Below are 18,499 nucleotides of genomic sequence, written 5' to 3' on the forward strand. Positions count from 1 at the left end.
ACTCGGGAGCGCGCCCCGGGGCTCCGCCCAGACTCCTACGGTGGGCCTGTTCTGCTCTTTGAGGCTGGAGCTGGCAGGCCCGGGACAGGAAAAAAGGTGAGTGGGAGGGGGTAAAGTGCCTGGCCAGGCGCTGGGCGGGTTTTCTACTTGGGTGCTGTGTCGAAGGGTGGTTCGCAAGCCAAGAGCGAGGGCACAACGCGAGCCCCCTTGGTCCCACGGGCGTGCGAGCCACGCGAATCGCGGCAGCTTCACCTGGTTCCTTGAGCTTCGTGACATTCACGACCAGAGTCGCGAGCCAGCTCCGGGAACCCACGGATCACGGGAGATGACAACTAGTCTGAGGTCTCCGCGTCCTACTTTTTCTCTCTTTAGTACCTCTCCCATCACTTTGTCCCAAGCGATGCGTCGTGCCAAGCTTGGTGTCCCTTATATTTTTCTGGTGCCAGGGGCATTGAAACTCTTGTACTACAAGACTTAGGGGTGTGTGCAAGGGGTTGCTTTTGTTGAATCAGCTAAGGAAACCTTTGCCCTAATACCCTTTGTCATCCCTGTGCCCTTATTTCAACTTGGTTGGGGCTGGGGAAGTTCAAAACTGAGACCAGTGGTGACCTTGTGTTTACACGGAGCTCTGTCTCCACCCCATGATTGTGTTTCAGGGATTGGTCCCTAGTTGAAAGGAAATCACAAGTCCTGTGAATCCTAACAGCTGCTTTCCTTTGGAAAGCACTGAGACAGGAATAAGTTTTCCAGCTTTCCCAATTTTAATTTGTAAAGAAGTACCAAATGCAACAATTTTTAATATATCAGGGCTGCGTTATCAAATTTTAATTTACTGGCTGTGAAACTAGGTGCTTTGAGATTAGCCATTGGAAAATGTTACATTTGTCAAGAGGCCATATTAGAATTTAGGAAAATAGTCATTGTTATGCTTTGTTTGTGGCCTGAAGTTTCTGTGCACCTCTGAAAAAACCCTGGGGCCACCTGTTCATTCACTTGGAACATCCAGAGTTTACACTTTATTATTCTTTAGTTGTTACCACCTAGAAGAGACAACATTAAAAATGTTCTTTTTGTTACCAGTGGCTTTTAAATGCTTATGAAAAAAAAAATGTAACTGGATTTCTGACTCATGGAGCTTCAAAGTAAGCAGAGGAGATGGGCAAGAGATGCAAAACGATTTGTTAAACATCCTTACTGTTTTGTAAAGTTTTCTTATATATTTTTAAGTCATTTTAAAGCTTTCTTTTTTGGTTCTGGAAATTGAACTTAAGGCCTCTTGTTTGCTATGCAAACACTCTTTAAAAGGGTTCTTGAATGCTTTGACCCATAAAATAGTTAAACATTATACTCCTAATCCAGTTGGTCTGAGATTGCTCTCACAGGTTCCTTCTTGGAGGGGAAGCGCTGAAGTTAGTCTTCCATGTTACTCATCCTGTCTACTTGGGTTTCTCATTTGTCTCTGAAAGACTCTTAACAATATTTTAAGCCCTGCCTTGCTTCTAAGCAGTCAGTTTAAACAGCTAGAATCTTCAAAGCCTAAACACATACAAGTATATAAAACCTCAAAATAGATTATACGCAGCCGTGTATGGGTAGTTAAGACTGCAATTTATGAATTGCTATAGTATTTTATACTTATATTTCACATAGAATACTATATCTCAGAAATTTGAAATTTGCCTGAAACCCAATAATTTGAAAGTGTTAATTATGGAAATTTTTTTAAAAATTCAGGGGTTAGGGAAATGTGTCTGCTGTGCCAAACAATAAGAAAATTAACTTCCTACAGTTAAAACTTTAAAAAAAAAAAATTACCGCTGATAGATCACTATTATAAAAGATCTCAAGCATTAGGCCCTTAAAGGAAACATTTTGCTCACAGTGCTGCATTCTAGTTTTCAGGCCACAGATACTGTTGGTTCATTGGCAAATATTTGTGTGCTGCTTAAAATCATGTGGTTGAAATGATAACATACCATCTTTGTATACAGATTTCTGGATTTGGAAAGGGAACCGGTTTGGGCAGTTATGAAGATTGACATTTTGAGAATTCATAACACAGGTAGTTTCTCTTTCACCTTATAAAAAGGAGTGCATATTTACTGACCACTTAGGAAGGAGCCTAACATCTATTATCTCAGTATTTGAATAAACCACACTGAAAAAGATATTCTTTTAGATGGCTTAAAAAATGTGAGATGGCTCAGCATGTGAGATATTTGCTAGCAACTCTGATGACCTGAGTTCATTTCCTAGGACAGACTTAGTGGAAAGAGAAAACTGTCTCCTGGGCATGTATACCCCCACCCCCACCCCCACCCCCACCCCCATCCCACCCCTACCCCTATCCCTACTTCCCATACATATAAAACATATAAATAAATGTAATCTAAAAATACTAGATAATATTAAAGGCTACTATTGATTGTATATCACCAGTATGTTAGGGTCTTTCCTTGCTGTCACTATAACTTCTATAACAACTCTCTAGCAGAGTCTGCTAGAACTTTTCCGTGATAAAAAAATGTCCCGTACTTTGTCTAGTTGCTAGCCACTAGACTGAGTCTGAGCATTTGAATAGTGGTGACTACAATATAGGACTGAAATTTGAAATTTTATTATATATTAATTTAAGTAACTGTACCTTTCTAATAACTACTGTATGGTACAATCTTTTGATAACATTTGCATTTTTCAAAGGAAGAACTGACTCAGATAAATTTTGAAGCTTGCCCAAGATCACACAGCTATACTTTTAGGAAGATTTTGTGGAGGGGAATACTTGTTAATTTGGAAATGCAGGTTGAATGGATGGAGGGGAAGAAAAGCAGTTCAACCAGGAATGGAGAATCTAAACAAGAATGGTTACACTATACAGTAGGTAGAAGGGAGGAAGGAATGATTTACAGAAATAGGATTGCCATCATTTTGTGGTAGTGTGTGAGCATTTTGGGGGGAGAGCCTGCTCTGCAAGAGTTACTGTGGTGTCCAAGAATCTGAGGAAAATGATAACACTGCTTACTGAAATAGAAAACCCAACCCATTACTGGAGTTAAGATGATATGGTGTCAGCTTTTTGTTTACCCAACAATTACTGAGTGAAGATGGGTGAGTCCCTGTGTTTGCAGTTGGTGAAGTAGCATCTCTCTCATTTAGTTCCCTTACCTTTCTAAATGTTCATACTACAGAAGTGAAGAGCCGTGCAAGTCCAGTTTTCTCAGGAACTGCTTACTTCTTCATGCAAAGAGCTTAGGAATGGCTGTATGGAGAAGATAGTCTTTCTGCTATGTTTGTGTCTGTCTGTCTCTCTGTGTATGCATGTCTGCATGTCTGTGTGTCTGTGTCCGAGTGTCTTTCTGTAAGTGCTGGTATATATGTATGCCTGTGGTCGTTGAGAACAGAGGAAAGCCTTATGTGTCATATACCTTTCCAAAAGATAGAATGCCTCAGTGGCCTGGAATTTGCAATGTAGAGGAGGCTGACTAGTGAACCTCAGGAATGTTCCTGTCTCTTCCCCCTCAGTGTTAGGGTTACAGGCACTCTGTCCCACCTGACTTGTATTTACATAGGCTCTGGGTTACACTGAACTATCCTTCCAGCCCTCTGCTGCATTTTGAATATTAAGGATTTAGAAATAAAAAGCAGTAACATGGAGAGGAGGCTCCTACTAGTAGTGGGATGAGCAGAATGTTGCAAGCATACCTTTTACCTAAACACCTAAATGCCGAATAGGTCATGTTAGCTTTTTAAATGCTGAACACATTTTCTATGAAAGAAAGAGGAGTTCCTCAGCCAGGCATGGTGACTCATGCCTGTAATCCAAGAACGTGGAGATAAGACAGGAGGATTTTAAGTTTGAGATACCTTAGACAGTAGTATATTCCAGGCCAGCCATAACTAAATGGTAAAACCATATCTCAACCTTCCATATCCTCCCAAAACAAAGAGAGTGAAGTCCTCAAAGCTGAAGTCAGACAAGGAACAGAAGCAAGAGGGCGAGCCTAGCTGTTACCTTCTTTGGAAGCATTTGGCTTATAGCAAAAAAACAACAAACAAACAAACAAACAAAATACCCATAAAACAATGAAGGACGAGGAATAGAACTCTGCCTCCTACTAGAACAAGAAGGGAGGATTCCTAACTTGATCTACTGGTTACATGTTCGAGATAGTGTTTTTATGGTTTATGCAAAAAGTATCACAATTTCAGTGAGTAATATTTTCAAAAGCTAAAAAGCAAACATTTCCTCTTAATTATGTAGCTCATTTCCTCTGAACTACCTTTTCTCAAAATGTCAGGATCTCAAGACTCTGTACACACTCTATGAATGGAGGGCCAGAAAAATCCCTCCCTCTTACCCAAGAGAGATCACTTAAATATGTCTGTTTTCTCCACATGTCCAGGTGGTGGAATAAAGATACCATCAGGAACTGGAATCTGTATGAAGTCTTCCATCACTGACTCAAGGTTCATGCTCACAGTCTACATGCTCTGAGAAACTAGAAACCCGAATTAACCCAAAGTTGGCCCAGGTTAGTAAGTCAGTCATATTCTCTCCATCCACCCTGCCCCCCATCCCCCTATATGTATGAATGCACATGCAGGTTCCTGATCAAGTGAATCATGGTACACATGTGGTCAGAGAACTACTTGTGGGATTCAGTTCTTTCTTTCACCTGTGGATAAAACAGTTCTTTGGCATACATATAGTTTTGCCATTTATGAAAGATCATAGCAAATCTGAAAGCTAATAAGGTAAATGTACTTTTCTAGTTATCCATTAAAAGTTTAAACCACTAAATATTTGACACTCTGGGATAGTGGTTCTCATCTTGAGTCTCAATCCCTTTGGGGTAAAAGGACTCTTTCACAGGAGTCACCTAAGGTCATTGGAAAACACAGATATTTACAGTATGATTCATAACAGTAGCAAAATTACAGTCATGAAGTAGCAATGAAAATTATTTTATAGATGGGGGTCACCACAACATGAGGAACTGCATTAAAGGGTCACAACATTAGGAAGGTCGATAACCGTTGCTCTAGGGCAAGGAGCATCCTCCACGTTTCTCAGAGTTGATAGATTGTATTTCATCCTTTTTATGCTGAATTGCCTAAATATATAGTATAAAGTGGAGAAGGTACATTTAAGACCATTTCATTTCCTAACTTTTTTCCTAGTCCCAAATGATTAAATTGAAATCATTTAATGAGGTGTGTGTGTGTGTGTGTGTGTGTGTGATCAAATATTCTAACAATTCAATCAAGATATACTACTCTGATTATTAATTAAACCATTATGCTTCTTAAAGAACAGAAAACATTGTATTAACACTAAAAACTGATTCCTCCACACAATAGCTGTGAATCTGAGCTGAGGTGTTCCTGGCAGTGTTCAAAGATGCATGGTACAAAGTATATCTTGTATAATCAGAGCTAAGGTTGTACAGAAGTTACGCAAACACCCTCATGATGTCTAGATGTTACACTGTTGAGTTTGGATTTCTTTCTGATTGTATATCCAGAAATCATTTTCTCTTACTTCTATTCCTATTATTTTTCATAAACTCACATTCAGTTACATGACCCACAGTTTAAAAAGCTAGATTTTAGAACACTTTCAAATTTAATGATCACACAAATACAAGCTCATATTTGGAAACCATAAAACGTATTCAAGGGGTCTGGGAGGGTAGTTCAGTTTGTAGAGTGCCTAGCTTGCGGATAGTCATATTCTTCTGACACTTTCAGTTCACTGAGCATCTCAGGACCTAGACGGCTTGGTTTTGTACCATCCTTGTACACATTACTCACAGGCAGGTCCAACAAGAAGTTCTTTTCTCTGTGTGAGGAAGTAAAGCAAAGTTTCTTGAAATAGCAGAGCAGCTACTCCTCAGTCATGAGAACTCTGGTGTCATGCAAATATTCCTCTACTTCCCCTTTGCCCACCCCCCTCATCTATCAACTTTCCATTGCTCTCAGGCTACTATAGATCACACAGAGGAAGCCAGGGTAGTTGGCCTGAGTTGCTAGCAGAATGCGGTGCTTGTCATCCTGTTCCTGACTGCAGTGCTCCCAGTCATTGGTCTGGAAAAAGGAACTTAAACTGTGATCAGGGTTGACCCTATGGTAGTCTCATTATCGTGGTTTTCCTGCATTTTTGCAATTTGAAGCCCTACATCTTTTGCTGTCTTTTCCCTACCACCTATAGTCACAATTCAAACTCTATGGATCATGTCTTCTTGAAATGCTGATCTGGCTTAGTTGGTAGATGGCTTATCTAATATACCAGAAGCCCTGGGTTTGATCCTCAAAACCACATTAACCAGGCATGGTGTGGTACACACTGGAACCCCAACAGTTAAGGTGGCCAGCCTGGAATGCTTGAGACTTTGTTTCAAAGGCTGACAGGAGAAAAACAGAGTGGAGGGGGGCTGAGTGGTGGGGCAGGGAGGGACAAAGGCAGGCCCGCTGAGACTGGGTCGGAAGAGTCACTGACCTTAGGATTTCAAGGTTTTAGGATCATCTTGGCAGACAGAGTTAAAAAAAAAAAAAAAAGAATCTGGTTCCAAACACCACCTTTCTTGTTTACCACAAGGGCCTGGGTGAGAGGGTGTGGTCCAGAGAGTCTGACCACGAAAATTAAGGCTCTGCTGCTGAATACACAAATTATAGGTTGGGAATATTAGGGGCAAAAATCAGCTGTATTGGAACTATAAGGATATTTTTATTATCTGAATGGTTACACCAAAACAGCTGTCTCATTGATTGACATTATTGTAATATAGACATGACTTAATTGGTATGAGTGTGTGTGTGTGTGTGTGTGTGTGTGTGTGTGTGTGTGTGTGTGTGTGTGAAATGATAAGATAGAAAGGAAAGCAAGTTTCTGACCATGGCCACTAATTGAGTCTTAGTTCTAAAAAGTGAAGAGGTGATGCAGGGATGGTGTGGGGAGGAAGCTCAGAGGGTAAGATTACAAGTGATGCAGGGATGGTGTGGGAGGATGCTCAGAGGGTAAGATTGCAAGTGATGCAGGGATGGTGTGGGAGGATGCTCAGAGGGTAAGATTGCACGTGCAGGCTGGGGTGGGTGGCTAACACGCAGTGGAGAAACTTACCCGTTATTGTCTCTCGTTTGCTTTCTCTGCTTCAGAAGACCTGTCTGAAATGTGGTGGTTTCAGCAAGGCCTCAGCTTCCTTCCATCGGCCCTTGTAATTTGGACATTTGCTACCTTCATATTCTCATATATCACTGCAATAACACTTCATCATGTTGACCCTGCATTGCCTTATATCAGGTCAGTGAAGTATATTGATCATATAGAAGCAACCCCCACCTTCAGTGCTGGGGACTGAACACAGGCGCAGGTAAGTGCTACTTTCCCAGGTAGTCTTTAGGACTGATTCATAGTTTACATTGACTCTGGCATTTCAATTTTCATTTGAAAATTCAAGCTTTTAGACTGTTATAGCAAAGGAAACATAAAATAGAACTTGCAGTTGATTCCTTCTATTAAATAGAAAAATCTGGGGACTGTCAGGTAAGAGTCAGTTAGTTAATAGATTCTAACCTCTTAGTGTCCTGTCTTCTAAATAAGTGCTTGAGCTTGCCTCAGAACTTGGAATTAGAATTACTTTTCTCGTAATTTAAAAAAAATGCTGCAAATAGTAATGTTAGAAAAAACATAGTAGTATTGGCAAACATTATTAATTTATTATATAACAAGGTAATGTTCTAAGTTTTCTTCATGCCTTTGGTAATTGAATCCTTGCATCATCCATGTGTAGAGAAATTTAGCCTCATTTAAGAAGGCAGGATCTATAGTAATCTTTCTTTTGCTGTGATATATATCTAAAATGTATATATCCTTATACATTTTGGCTGTTCTGGCTCACACTTGTAGTGGTTTCAGACCATGATTACTTGGCTCTATTGCTTTGAGCCTGGGATGAAGCATACATGACGGCAGAAGTACATAGAGAACAAAGCACTCATCTCGTGACCTGAAAGCAAAAGCAAGCAAGGAGGCCAGAGTTTTGTAATTCCCTTTAAGTGTACTTACCCAGTAACGTAAAGGCCTCTTCCAGACCTCACATCTTAAAGAGCCCACAACTACCTCTAATGCTTCCCTATAGGCTAAACCTCCAATACATTCAGTATCTAAATCACAGAAGGGGTAAGGTCCTGGAACTGTATGTTATTTGCTCAGTGGTACAACTCAGTAAGTGTTAAACCAAGGTTTGTACCTGCAGTTTTTTTACTCTAGGGACTGTGTTCTTACTCTTAATGACCTACTGGCTAGATATTTCTGACAAAACAAGTATCAACAGTTATATTTTTGAAATTTCAAAACTACCAACAATTTAATTATGGGTAATCAGTACATGTGCTGTGTTCATAACCACTTTTAAACTTTATTTTTCTGAGTGTTTAGCCTGCACTGTATGTGTACCACATGCATGTTTGGTTCCCTTGGAGACCAGATAAGAGCATCCCAGCCCCCGGGACTGGAGTTACAGAGGGTTGTAAGCTGCTGTCAGGTCTTTTGTAAGAGCATCGGGTGCTGTAACTGCTGAGCCATCTTTCCAACTTCCCCAACCCCATCTCTTTCAACTACAGAAGCAAGAGCTTCTGTGAATTCTAACAAACTTTGAACAAAACAATACTGCTTACAAACAGGAAGGGCTGACTCAGCCTTTGAGAATTTGCACCCAACCAGTGACAGAAGCTGCTGACCCCTGTGGTTGAATTAGGGGAAAGCAGGAAAAAGCTGACAAGAAGAGCAACCCTGTAGGAGGATCAGCAGCCTCAATTAACCTGGACCCCCAAGATCTCTCAGACATTGGACCACCAATCAGGCAGCATAGACCAGCTGATATAAGGCCCCTAACACACATAAAGGAGAGGACTGACGGGTCAGGATTCAGCCAGAGAAGATACACCTAAAGCTTAAGACCCCAGGGAATTTAAAGGTCTGGTGGGATGGGGTTGGGGTGGGGACATCCTCGTGGAGGCGGGGAGGAGGTATGAGATGTGGGACAGTCTGAGGGTGGACTAGGAGGGGAATAAAATCTGAAGTTTAAATTAATTTACTAATTAATCGATTAATTGCTTCCTGTTGCAAAGGACCTGTGTTTGGTCCCCATGTCCACAGAGCGGCTCTCAACTCCCTGTAACTCCAGATCCAGGGCACTTGAGGCCTCCCTCTGGCCCACACAGGTGCACACAGTCATACATTACAATTGAGCTTATCTTTAAAAATAAAGTAGAAGTTCCTTCTTCACTCATGAAGTTCGTTCCTGCCTCTAAAGGTGATAGGAGATTTAATGGCTTTCTTTCTAAGAAATTGTTTTGTCATCTATGGTTTTAAAGGATTCTTTCTCCCTTTGATTTTTGTCATGGTTAATATATTTTACTTAGTAATTTTAAGTTTTAAACATAATGAATAATGCCCCCCACCCCTCTGGCTATTAGAAATAATGTGATAATAAAGACCACATTGTATAACTTTACATACTTTACTGAAATGTCAGTATATTTCTCTATGTGGTATTGCTGGATAAACAACAAGGTAAGACTTTTAATTAGATACTGCTAGATATGTTTATGCATTCACATAGAGAATATGAAAAAACTAATAATTAGAATGGATTCTAAGATACTAAAATTTAAAAACATTTTTAATAATGAAATGGGACCTAAATAGAGAGAGGAAAGTTAGAAGCGTTATATAGGGTTAGGTAGGGTTACAGGTGTTGAAGACATAGTCACTGAGCGCAACCCAGCTGTCAGTCCCTGTGTTCTCATCTAAATGACTCCACCTAGAACATAGGTGAGGCCTTTGAAGCACCCTCCTAGCAAGGCTGAACCAATTGCTTTTTTACTTTTGACCTTGTCTAAATAGTATCTTTTATTTTGTGTTTGTTGCAATTGTTCCATTTCCTCATTTAAGACCTTACTGATAGATAACCTTTCTAACACAGAAAATGGCAAACTTTTAAAAAGTGATAAACCAGAAAGTTTAGTTGAGCCATTAAAACTGTCAGATGACACTCTGACAAGTAAGTGTGCTTCAGAAAGGGTATCATGTGGCTGTGGTTTCTATATTGGAGATACCACACAGAAGTCATGCACAAATTGGAGGCACTAAGAGATGTTTATAACCCCCCCCCAATCACTTCTGGCAATAATTTGACAAATGATCACCCTTGTATTAGAGAAATACATAGCTCAAGGAGCCAGACAATTCCTTGTGTCTCTATAAGAAGGTGCATATTTAAGATTGATGTGAGCTGGTCAGCATTTTTATTTCCCCTTCTGACAACTTGTCTTCTTGCATTGCAGAACTTTCTGTAACTTAGGAGTTACTAAGTGTCTTTTGAGTGTTTCAGTTCTCTGCTGGTCTCATCTGTGTCTTTCCAGGCAATCTCAACACTTCCCCCCACCTTATCTTCTTCTGCTTTTATTTTTCTAATGATAAACTTTTTTAATGATAACCCTGAGCTCTTTCTTGACACTAGGATATTTAAATTATAGTATTATACTTCTCTTAGACTCGTTTCTTTGATGTTCAAGATCTAATTAGCTTCAACTAAATATTCTGCCAAAGGATTTTTCTTTCAGTTTGTAGGTACTATCTGAAAAGTTACAGTCCCAAGGGATACAAAGAAATGCAAAATTCACTTCAAAACTGAATTTATAAGTAGTAGTGCTTCAGATGGGGTACCAGCCATTGGACTATAAGAAGATGCTCTGAACAGAAAAGGAAACGGTAAATCCAGTGAAGAGGAACCCACACAGTGGGAGAAAATCTTTGCCAGCTATATATCTGATAGAGGATTAATATCCAAAATATGTAAAGAACTCACAAAATAAACAGCCAAGAATGATCCAGTAAAAATAGGATGTAGAACTGAACAGAATTCAAAAGAAGATGAAAAAGTGGCTAAGAAATATTTCAAAAGGTACTTAACATCCTTAGCAGTTAGAGAAATGGAAATTAAAACTCCTTTGTGATTTCAACATATACCAGTCAGATGGCTAAGATAAACTGACAGCAAATGCTATCAGGCATGTGGGGAAAGGAGAACCCACATTTACTGTTGGTAGGATTGCAAGAGAATGCAGCTACTCTGGAAATCAGTGTTTATAATTCTTACGAAGCTAAAATACATCTATATGACCCAGCTGTACCATTCCATGGACTATTTTCCAAAGGTCTTGACATCATCCTTTATATATATTTGCTTAACTATATTCACTGATTAGACTATTCACAATAACTAGGAAATTGAACCATCCTAATCTCCTTCAATTGAGGAATGGATAACAAAATAATAATACAAATATTCTACAGACTATAATTAAGTTGTAATGAGATTATGAAATGGTCATGTAAATGGGTCGGTCTGGGAAAGATTATATTGACTTTGGTAACCCAGACTCTGAAAAAATGCTGCATGTTCTCTCTCATTTGCAGTCCCTACCTCCAAACACTAAGGATGTTTGAAAAAGCCATATGGAAGTATACTATTTCATGTTTACCTGAACTTACATATAATATATACACGTGTATTTATATACCAATATATAGTTTAAATGAAAATTTGACACTTGGGGTGGTAGAATTCTCCCTGCAGCAGCCATAGAGAAACTAGCAAGAGCCCAAGTACTAGGCATGAGAGACTTCTTTTGTCTTATTGGGTGAGGCTAAATGTACTAAAGGGAGTGGTAACCTCTTGGCAAGATCCCACCCAGCTAAATTTCCAATTAATGGAAAGGAATTAAAAGTTTAAGGCAGAGTGTAGTGATACATGCCTTCGATCCCAGCATTCAGAATGCAGAAGCTGGCAGATCTCTGAGTTTGAGGTCAGCCTGATCTACAGAGGGACTTCCAGGACAGCTAAGCTTAGGCAGTGCAGGAAACCATCAAAACCAGGAAGCTGATGAAAATGTATTTGAAAAAGTGGAACAATATTCCAGCCCCAGAAAGCAGCAGAATTGGGCAGCTTTGGCCATGTGGATCAAGCTTTAGAGTCAAGGATACAAGAAAGGAGCTATGGAATCTTCCTCCTTGATTAAGGAAAGCCACTGAGGCCAGGTTTATGTTAGGGCTGACCCTGCATGGAGCCCCAGAAGCCATGGTATGAAGAGTTGAAGGTGAAGACTGGATTGGCTTGGAGACCCCAAGATGTTGTAGATGCCAGAGCTGCTAACAGGGAGTGAAACCAGCCCAAGAGAACACTTTTACAATCAACAAAGCTGAGAGGAGTCATGGAGTTTCAGTGTGTAGAGTTTGCCCAGCCTGATTTCAGTCTCCTTTCATGTCCTCATTATGTTCCTTTTCTCCCTTTGGAAAGGTATATCCTGTGCTGTTGTATGTATTCTACTTTTTGATTTTTCAAGAGATTATAGTTAAGAATTTGCAGAAATCTCAGAAGAGACTTTGAACTTTGGACTTTTAAACAATTTTGATACTGTAATAGACTATACGGACATTTATAGTTGGACCAAATGCACTTTTCAATATGATATACTACAAGCTTATGGGGTCCAGGGAGTGGAATGTGGTGGTTTGAATGAAAATGGCCACCTTAGACTCAGGGAATGGCATTCATTGGTGGTCTTGTTAGAGGAAGTATATCACTGGGAGTGGGCATTAAGACTTCAGAAGGTCAAGCCAGCCCAGTGTCATTCTTTCTTCCTGCTGTCTGCCAATTCCAGATGTAGAACTCTCAGCTCCTACCATGAATGATAATGGACTAAAACTCTGAACTGTAAGCCAGCCCCAATTAAATGTTTTCCTTTGTAAGAGTTGCCTTGGTAATGATATCTCTTCACAGCAATAGAAAACCTAAGACAATAACTGATGAATGGTGTTTGATACGTATTTTTAATGATCAATTGATGGACAGGTGTTAATTGAAGTACAGGCAGTCAACAGCAGGTACAAAGACACAAGAGCTATGAAAGAGCCAGTGCTGCTTATGGAATATTCTGGTGAAGTTGATACACTGATATCATTATGGACTTAATTTGGGGTAAATGCACAGCATACTGTTAACACATCTCTTTTAAGTTGGTTTTTGTTGATTTCTGTAGAAATGAAAAGATCTGATATGACAAGAAAGAGGTAGGCAAATATTTATAAACTCAGATTATGTTCTCTCTCACTCGCTCTCTCTCTTTTTCTCTCTCTCTTAAAGGGTATCTGGTGTAAGAACCCTACATACTCTCTCTTTGTCTTTCAGTGACACAGGGACAATACCTCCTGAAAGATGCCTCTTTGGAGTAATGCTAAATATTGCTGCAGTTTTAGGTAAGTAATAGAATGAAGAGTCAAATTGCTGATTTCTTCTTTAAATACTGTATCACTAATTATTTTTTAGTCAAACTTGAGAATATGTTGTTACTAAATTATCAATTGTAATATTTTCCTAAAAGAGGAAAAGGAAAAAGAATGAAAGAAAACTCTGGGTTATATTGCTGCCTTCCAAGGGGGCACAGTGGGGAGAAGCTCAAGTAGAAATGCCAGTTTATGGAAATACACTTTGAAGAAATATGGCTATAATAGACTTCTTATCTAAACCTAAGTTGCAAGGACAACCAAACATTCCTTGGAACCTTAGGTAGATTCTTAAGCAATTAATTTGATATCACAAATTGAAGTTAAAACTGACTACAACTAAATTCTTTCATTATAAATACTTTAAAAGTTTAAGAGTAGAAATGGAATTGTGTTTTCATTTTTGGTTAATAATCTCATACTGCAGAACTTACCATACTGTATTATGTTCAAGTTCCTGTCTTATGTGTGAGCCTGACTTTTGTTAGTTTAATAAAATATTTAATAAAAAATTAAATATGATCTCTTAAAATAATTTTATCCTTCAATTTAATACAATTTGCTTGCATGAAAAAGAGAAACTAGGGCTAGCAAGATGGCTCCAGAAGTAATAATACTTACTTTCTGAGCCAGAAGACCTTGAATTTAATCCCCAGAACTCAAATTGGGAAGAGAACCAGCTCCCAAAGACTGGTTAGTGACTTATACTTCTCTCTCTCTCTCTCTCTCTCTCTCTCTCTCTCTCTCTCTCTCTCTCACACACACACACACACACACACACACACACACACACACACACAAATTCATAAATAAATGAATGTAAACGAACATTGAAAAACTAGAAATTAGAAAAAATAATTTATAAACCTGTTTTCTATTTGTACTCCTCAAAACATGTCTACAAAACACAAATCTATCATTTTTATTATACTTCTAAGTTGTCTGGTTGTAGCTCTTCAGTAGAAGGTTTGATTTGGCCCTTCCTTAAAACATGAGTCTGTAAAGCAGGATCTGGTTTCTTTTGTAATTGACTGTTGTTTGTGCTAGCCTACTGTGATAACATGAAATAAACAATAAAAGAACGAGGAGGGGAGATTTTGTTGGTCTTTCCTATGCATGGCCCATCCAGATTCTACTCTTGACTTTTATGCTGATTCTAAAAATATTGTGGGTTTATTCTAATAAGAGTATCATGAGAGCTTTCTTCAGAAGACATCAAAATTATTCTATAAGTTTTATACTAAGTATTTGTAGAAATGAGAATCATGGAAAGTTAATGGCTTATTCTGTCAAACAGGGATTCAAGTAGTTCTGTGGTGTGATCGTAAAATAATTCTTTAAAATCTATAGGGTTTTTTTTTTTTTTTTTGCATTTAACATTAATGCTAAAAAGACAGTTTGTATTTCTGGGTAGTGACTGACCTTTGTGAACACTTCGCGGACAGGTTATTCTGCTGGTTACTCATTACTTTGTTGTTTTCAAATTCTCTCTTCCCAGGCATTGCTACCATGTATGTTCGTTACAAGCAAGTTCATGCACTGAACCCTGAAGAGAACCTTATCATCAAATTAAACAAGGCTGGCCTTGTACTTGGGATACTGAGTTGTTTAGGACTTTCTCTTGTGGCAAATTTCCAGGTTTGTTTTTAACCCAGTGAGGGTATCTGTCTGAAATGTTTGGGTGTCTGTAGTAAAGTAAGTAGAAAGCTGACATCCTTAGTCACATGCTGACTGTCTCAGCAGCCTACAGAACTCAGCTGTATATTTTGAGCCATACAGCTGCTTTTGCTATTAGAATAATTCATATTTGGTGATCTAAATAAACATAAATCGTAAGAACTGTTTCTCAGGTACTCAGAACAGGTACTTACAGACTTCATTTTATACTTAATTGGAGGTTACTTCAAGATCAGACAGAACTGGTGTACAGAATAAGTAATAGATTGTAGATCTAAACTTTATTTTGTTTGTTATATGCCTGAAGAATCATAATTATTTACGTTGTGTTCTTGTTTGTAATCAGGGATACCTGTACCTGTGGTAGGAAAGGAGAATCTGCTCCTTTTCCAGCTCTTTCTATAAAAGCCATAAAGGCTGGCCACCATCTATCTCTATCATGCTTTAGGGCATAACTGTCTTCTTGATCCTGCTGGCTAACAGCAAAAAAGATACAAAAATCACACCTCTTTCTTAAAAATTGTAACCTATTTGAAAATTATTATTAAGTAGCATTTATTAAAGAATGGTTATAAAAACTTTATTGAAGACAGTCTTTATAGATAAAAGGATGCCCGCTACAGGATTATTTTAGTAAGGAAGAGAAATTGTTCTCAACTTTGAAAATGTAGGGAAAAGAGATTATGTATAACCAAAAATTGGAGTAGGGTTCAGTGGATGAAAAACTCCTAATAGAAAACAGGACAGATAAGCAGTTATACTGGATGTTACCTAAGATATTTAGGTTGATTTAGGCAGGATTCTTTCTGAAGTTAGACAATGTGGAGATGAACCTTAAACCCCAGTAATCAGGCCCCGTTGGCAAGAGCTCAGAGAAACCCAAGTAGAGTTTAGTCAAGGAGAAAGCCTTGCTCACCCAGCAGTGAATTATCATTTGACTAATTTTCATTTGCTAGAAGTGTGCAATGGGAGTTGTCAGGATGACTGTAAAAAAGAAAAACAAAACAAAACAAAACAAAACAAAACAAAACAGGTAGTTTTGCTGGGCACTCATGTCAAGAAGCACAATGTCCTTGTGCCATGGAGAGAGAACAAAAATTATGCAGGGCACCTAGTTAGCTGTGAATGTTATAAATTGAACTCTGCTTTCTCTGGTCAGTTTCTATAGTTCAGTTTTAAAACGCTACAGATAATTTTAGGGGGTAGATATAAACAAGCTCACATTTATGTAGGAATTTTTGAGAGACATTAAAGGTGCTTAAAAGGTTGGAAAAGACCTCTTATATTGTCCTTATTTTCAAGGGAAAGCCCAATAGTTATAATAATATAGTATTTGAAACTTTAATTTAATGCACACTAAATGCCTTTGAACAGTGGGTATGTAATATTCAACAAAATGAATGATGGGAAGTAAGGGTCCCTTGTGGGAGAGTTATCCTGCAGGAGATTTGAAGGGTTAGTGAGTAGGGAGATATGGGTTGCCTTTCTAGGGTTGCCATTTGAAGATATATCATTAATTGGATAGCTTCAAGAAGTAACCATCTGCCAAAGGCAAAAAGTATTCTCTTCCATGCTCGCCTATACTGCTGGCTGGTCCAGACCTTTTGTAAATCATCCTAAGGATCTTCAGTAACCTTAAGCTCTTTTCCTAGTATCTAAAATTATGAAACTACATATAATAATAAGCTGCAGATTTGTTTTTAATATCTAGTGTATTTATAAAAAATTAAAACTGATAACTACACATGTATATTGTTAACTTTTTAAATTGAAAATAGTTTTCTGATGACAATTTCCCCTCCCTCATCTCTTCCTAGGTCTTCCCCACTCCTCCACCCTTCCAGCTATATAACTCTACACCTTCTTTCTCTCTTTAGAAAACAAACAGGCCAATAATAATTAAAAATAAAAAATAAAACGAACATAGGAACCAAAACAAAACTGCCAACAAACAGAAAGAACAAACAAAAAGTAGGAAGAACACAAAATATATGTGAACAAATTAAACACAGAAAAAACATTTGAACACAAAATTGGGACCAAAAGGTTAAAAATGCCCAAACAAAGCATTATGGGAAAAAAAATCTCTAAAAATACCATTGAGTTTGTTTTGTGTTGCTCATCTATTGCCAAATAAAAGGTCTGGCCTTAAGTGTGCTTTGTATACCCTGCAGAGATTCCATTGGAGAAACGTTTGCCTTTGTGAGAAGTTGTTAAGTTCAGATAGCTTTTTGGTTAGGGATGGGGGCTCATGTCCACTCCACTCTCAGTGCTGGAACCTCATCTGGCTTGGACCAGGGCAGGTCCTAGGGATGCTGCCAGTTTCTGTGAGTTCATACATGTGTCAGTTCAGTTGTGTCTAGAAAGCACTGTTCCCTTGGTGTCTTCATCTCCTCTGGCTCTTACACTCTTTTCTTCCTCTTTCATATAACTCCCTGAACCCTGAGGGAAGGAGTTTGATGAACTCATCCCATTTAGGACTTAGTGTTCCAAGGTTTCTTACTCTCTGCGTAATAGTTTCCATCTCCTGAAGGAGGAAGCTTCTCTGATTATAACTAAGTGAGACCTTAACCTATGAATATAGCCCAATGTCGTTAAAAGTCATTTTATTGCTATGTCCCTTTGATAGAACAATAGTATTTGGTTTTCCCCTAGGTCTGTGACCTATCTAATCTCAGGTTCTTGGCCACTCCAGCAAAGTCAGGCATGGGTTCCATCTCATAATCAGTTAGTGGTTGGTTACTCCTACAACTTTTGTACCACTGTTGAACCAGCATATCTTGCAGGCAGATGACCATTGTAGAATGAAGAGTTTGCAACTGGGTTGGTGTACTGCAGAATACAACCTCCTGTTCCATGAACACTAGTCAGTGGGGGGAAAGGCTCTAGTTACGCAACAGTATGTCTTCTCCATGTTCAGTGAGATTTGTAGGTGTTGTCTTCAGCAAAAGGGCCTTACCGTCAGTTTGTAGAGAGCAACCAGTAGCTTTGACAAGATCCTGAGTTGCTTAGAGGTTCTCGTGGGACCCCTTTGACCAACAGCTCAATTAGATGTAACCTGTTCCTGGCACTGGAAGTTTTGCTTGATGATAACATGTCTTGTTGAGGCTTTGTATCACCCTGTTTCTTGATTCCTTTTAACTTATTTAATAAGTCTATATAGTTTAAGAAGCTTCTACTCCCATAGGTTTCCCTAAGACCCCTCAAATAACTGTGAGTGATACCTGTCTATCCTTACCCTCCTCTTTTCCTTCCCATTTCCATTTAATTTTATAGGCCTCTATTTCAAGTTTCAATATTTTCCCTCTACTCTTTATTGTATACTTTTACCACAAGAGTTTTGCTAGGGAACTATATAGTGGCATTGATTGGGCTATGTCTATATTTGGTTTTATCAGATTCAAGCAACTAGCCTCTCTCTCCCTCTCTCTCTCTCTCTCTCTCCCTCTCTCTCTCTCTCTCTCTCTCTCTCTC

At 38.8% G+C, this 18,499-nt stretch overlaps 2 protein-coding genes across 7 annotated transcripts in view; one reads left to right on the top strand and one right to left on the bottom strand.

Moving 5' to 3' along the window:
* The window catches only part of Cept1 (choline/ethanolamine phosphotransferase 1), a 44,119-nt gene extending 43,728 nt beyond the window's left edge, over nt 1-391 (bottom strand). Inside the window, exon 1 of the mRNA XM_029537229.1 lies at nt 253-391. The gene's annotated coding sequence lies outside the window, so the exon portion shown is untranslated. The remainder of the gene's footprint in view (nt 1-252) is intronic.
* Nucleotides 2-18,499, top strand: part of Dram2 (DNA damage regulated autophagy modulator 2) — a 25,705-nt gene continuing 7,207 nt past the window's right edge. Inside the window, exons 1-5 of one of the 6 annotated variants that reach the window (XM_029537233.1) lie at nt 2-96; nt 4,404-4,532; nt 7,159-7,300; nt 13,209-13,321; nt 14,847-14,986. In XM_029537233.1, coding sequence (XP_029393093.1) covers nt 7,170-7,300; nt 13,209-13,321; nt 14,847-14,986 — 384 coding nt within the window. In that variant the 5' untranslated portion in view covers nt 2-96; nt 4,404-4,532; nt 7,159-7,169. Of the gene's footprint in view, nt 97-153; nt 343-1,991; nt 2,063-4,403; nt 4,533-7,155; nt 7,301-13,208; nt 13,322-14,846; nt 14,987-18,499 lie in introns of those variants that run through there. The other 5 variants (XM_029537230.1, XM_021196232.2, XM_021196231.2 and 2 more) reach the window with 5 other exon arrangements.

This window comes from Mus pahari, chromosome 4, assembly GCF_900095145.1.
Source record: "Mus pahari chromosome 4, PAHARI_EIJ_v1.1, whole genome shotgun sequence".
Lineage (NCBI taxonomy): Eukaryota > Metazoa > Chordata > Mammalia > Rodentia > Muridae > Mus > Mus pahari.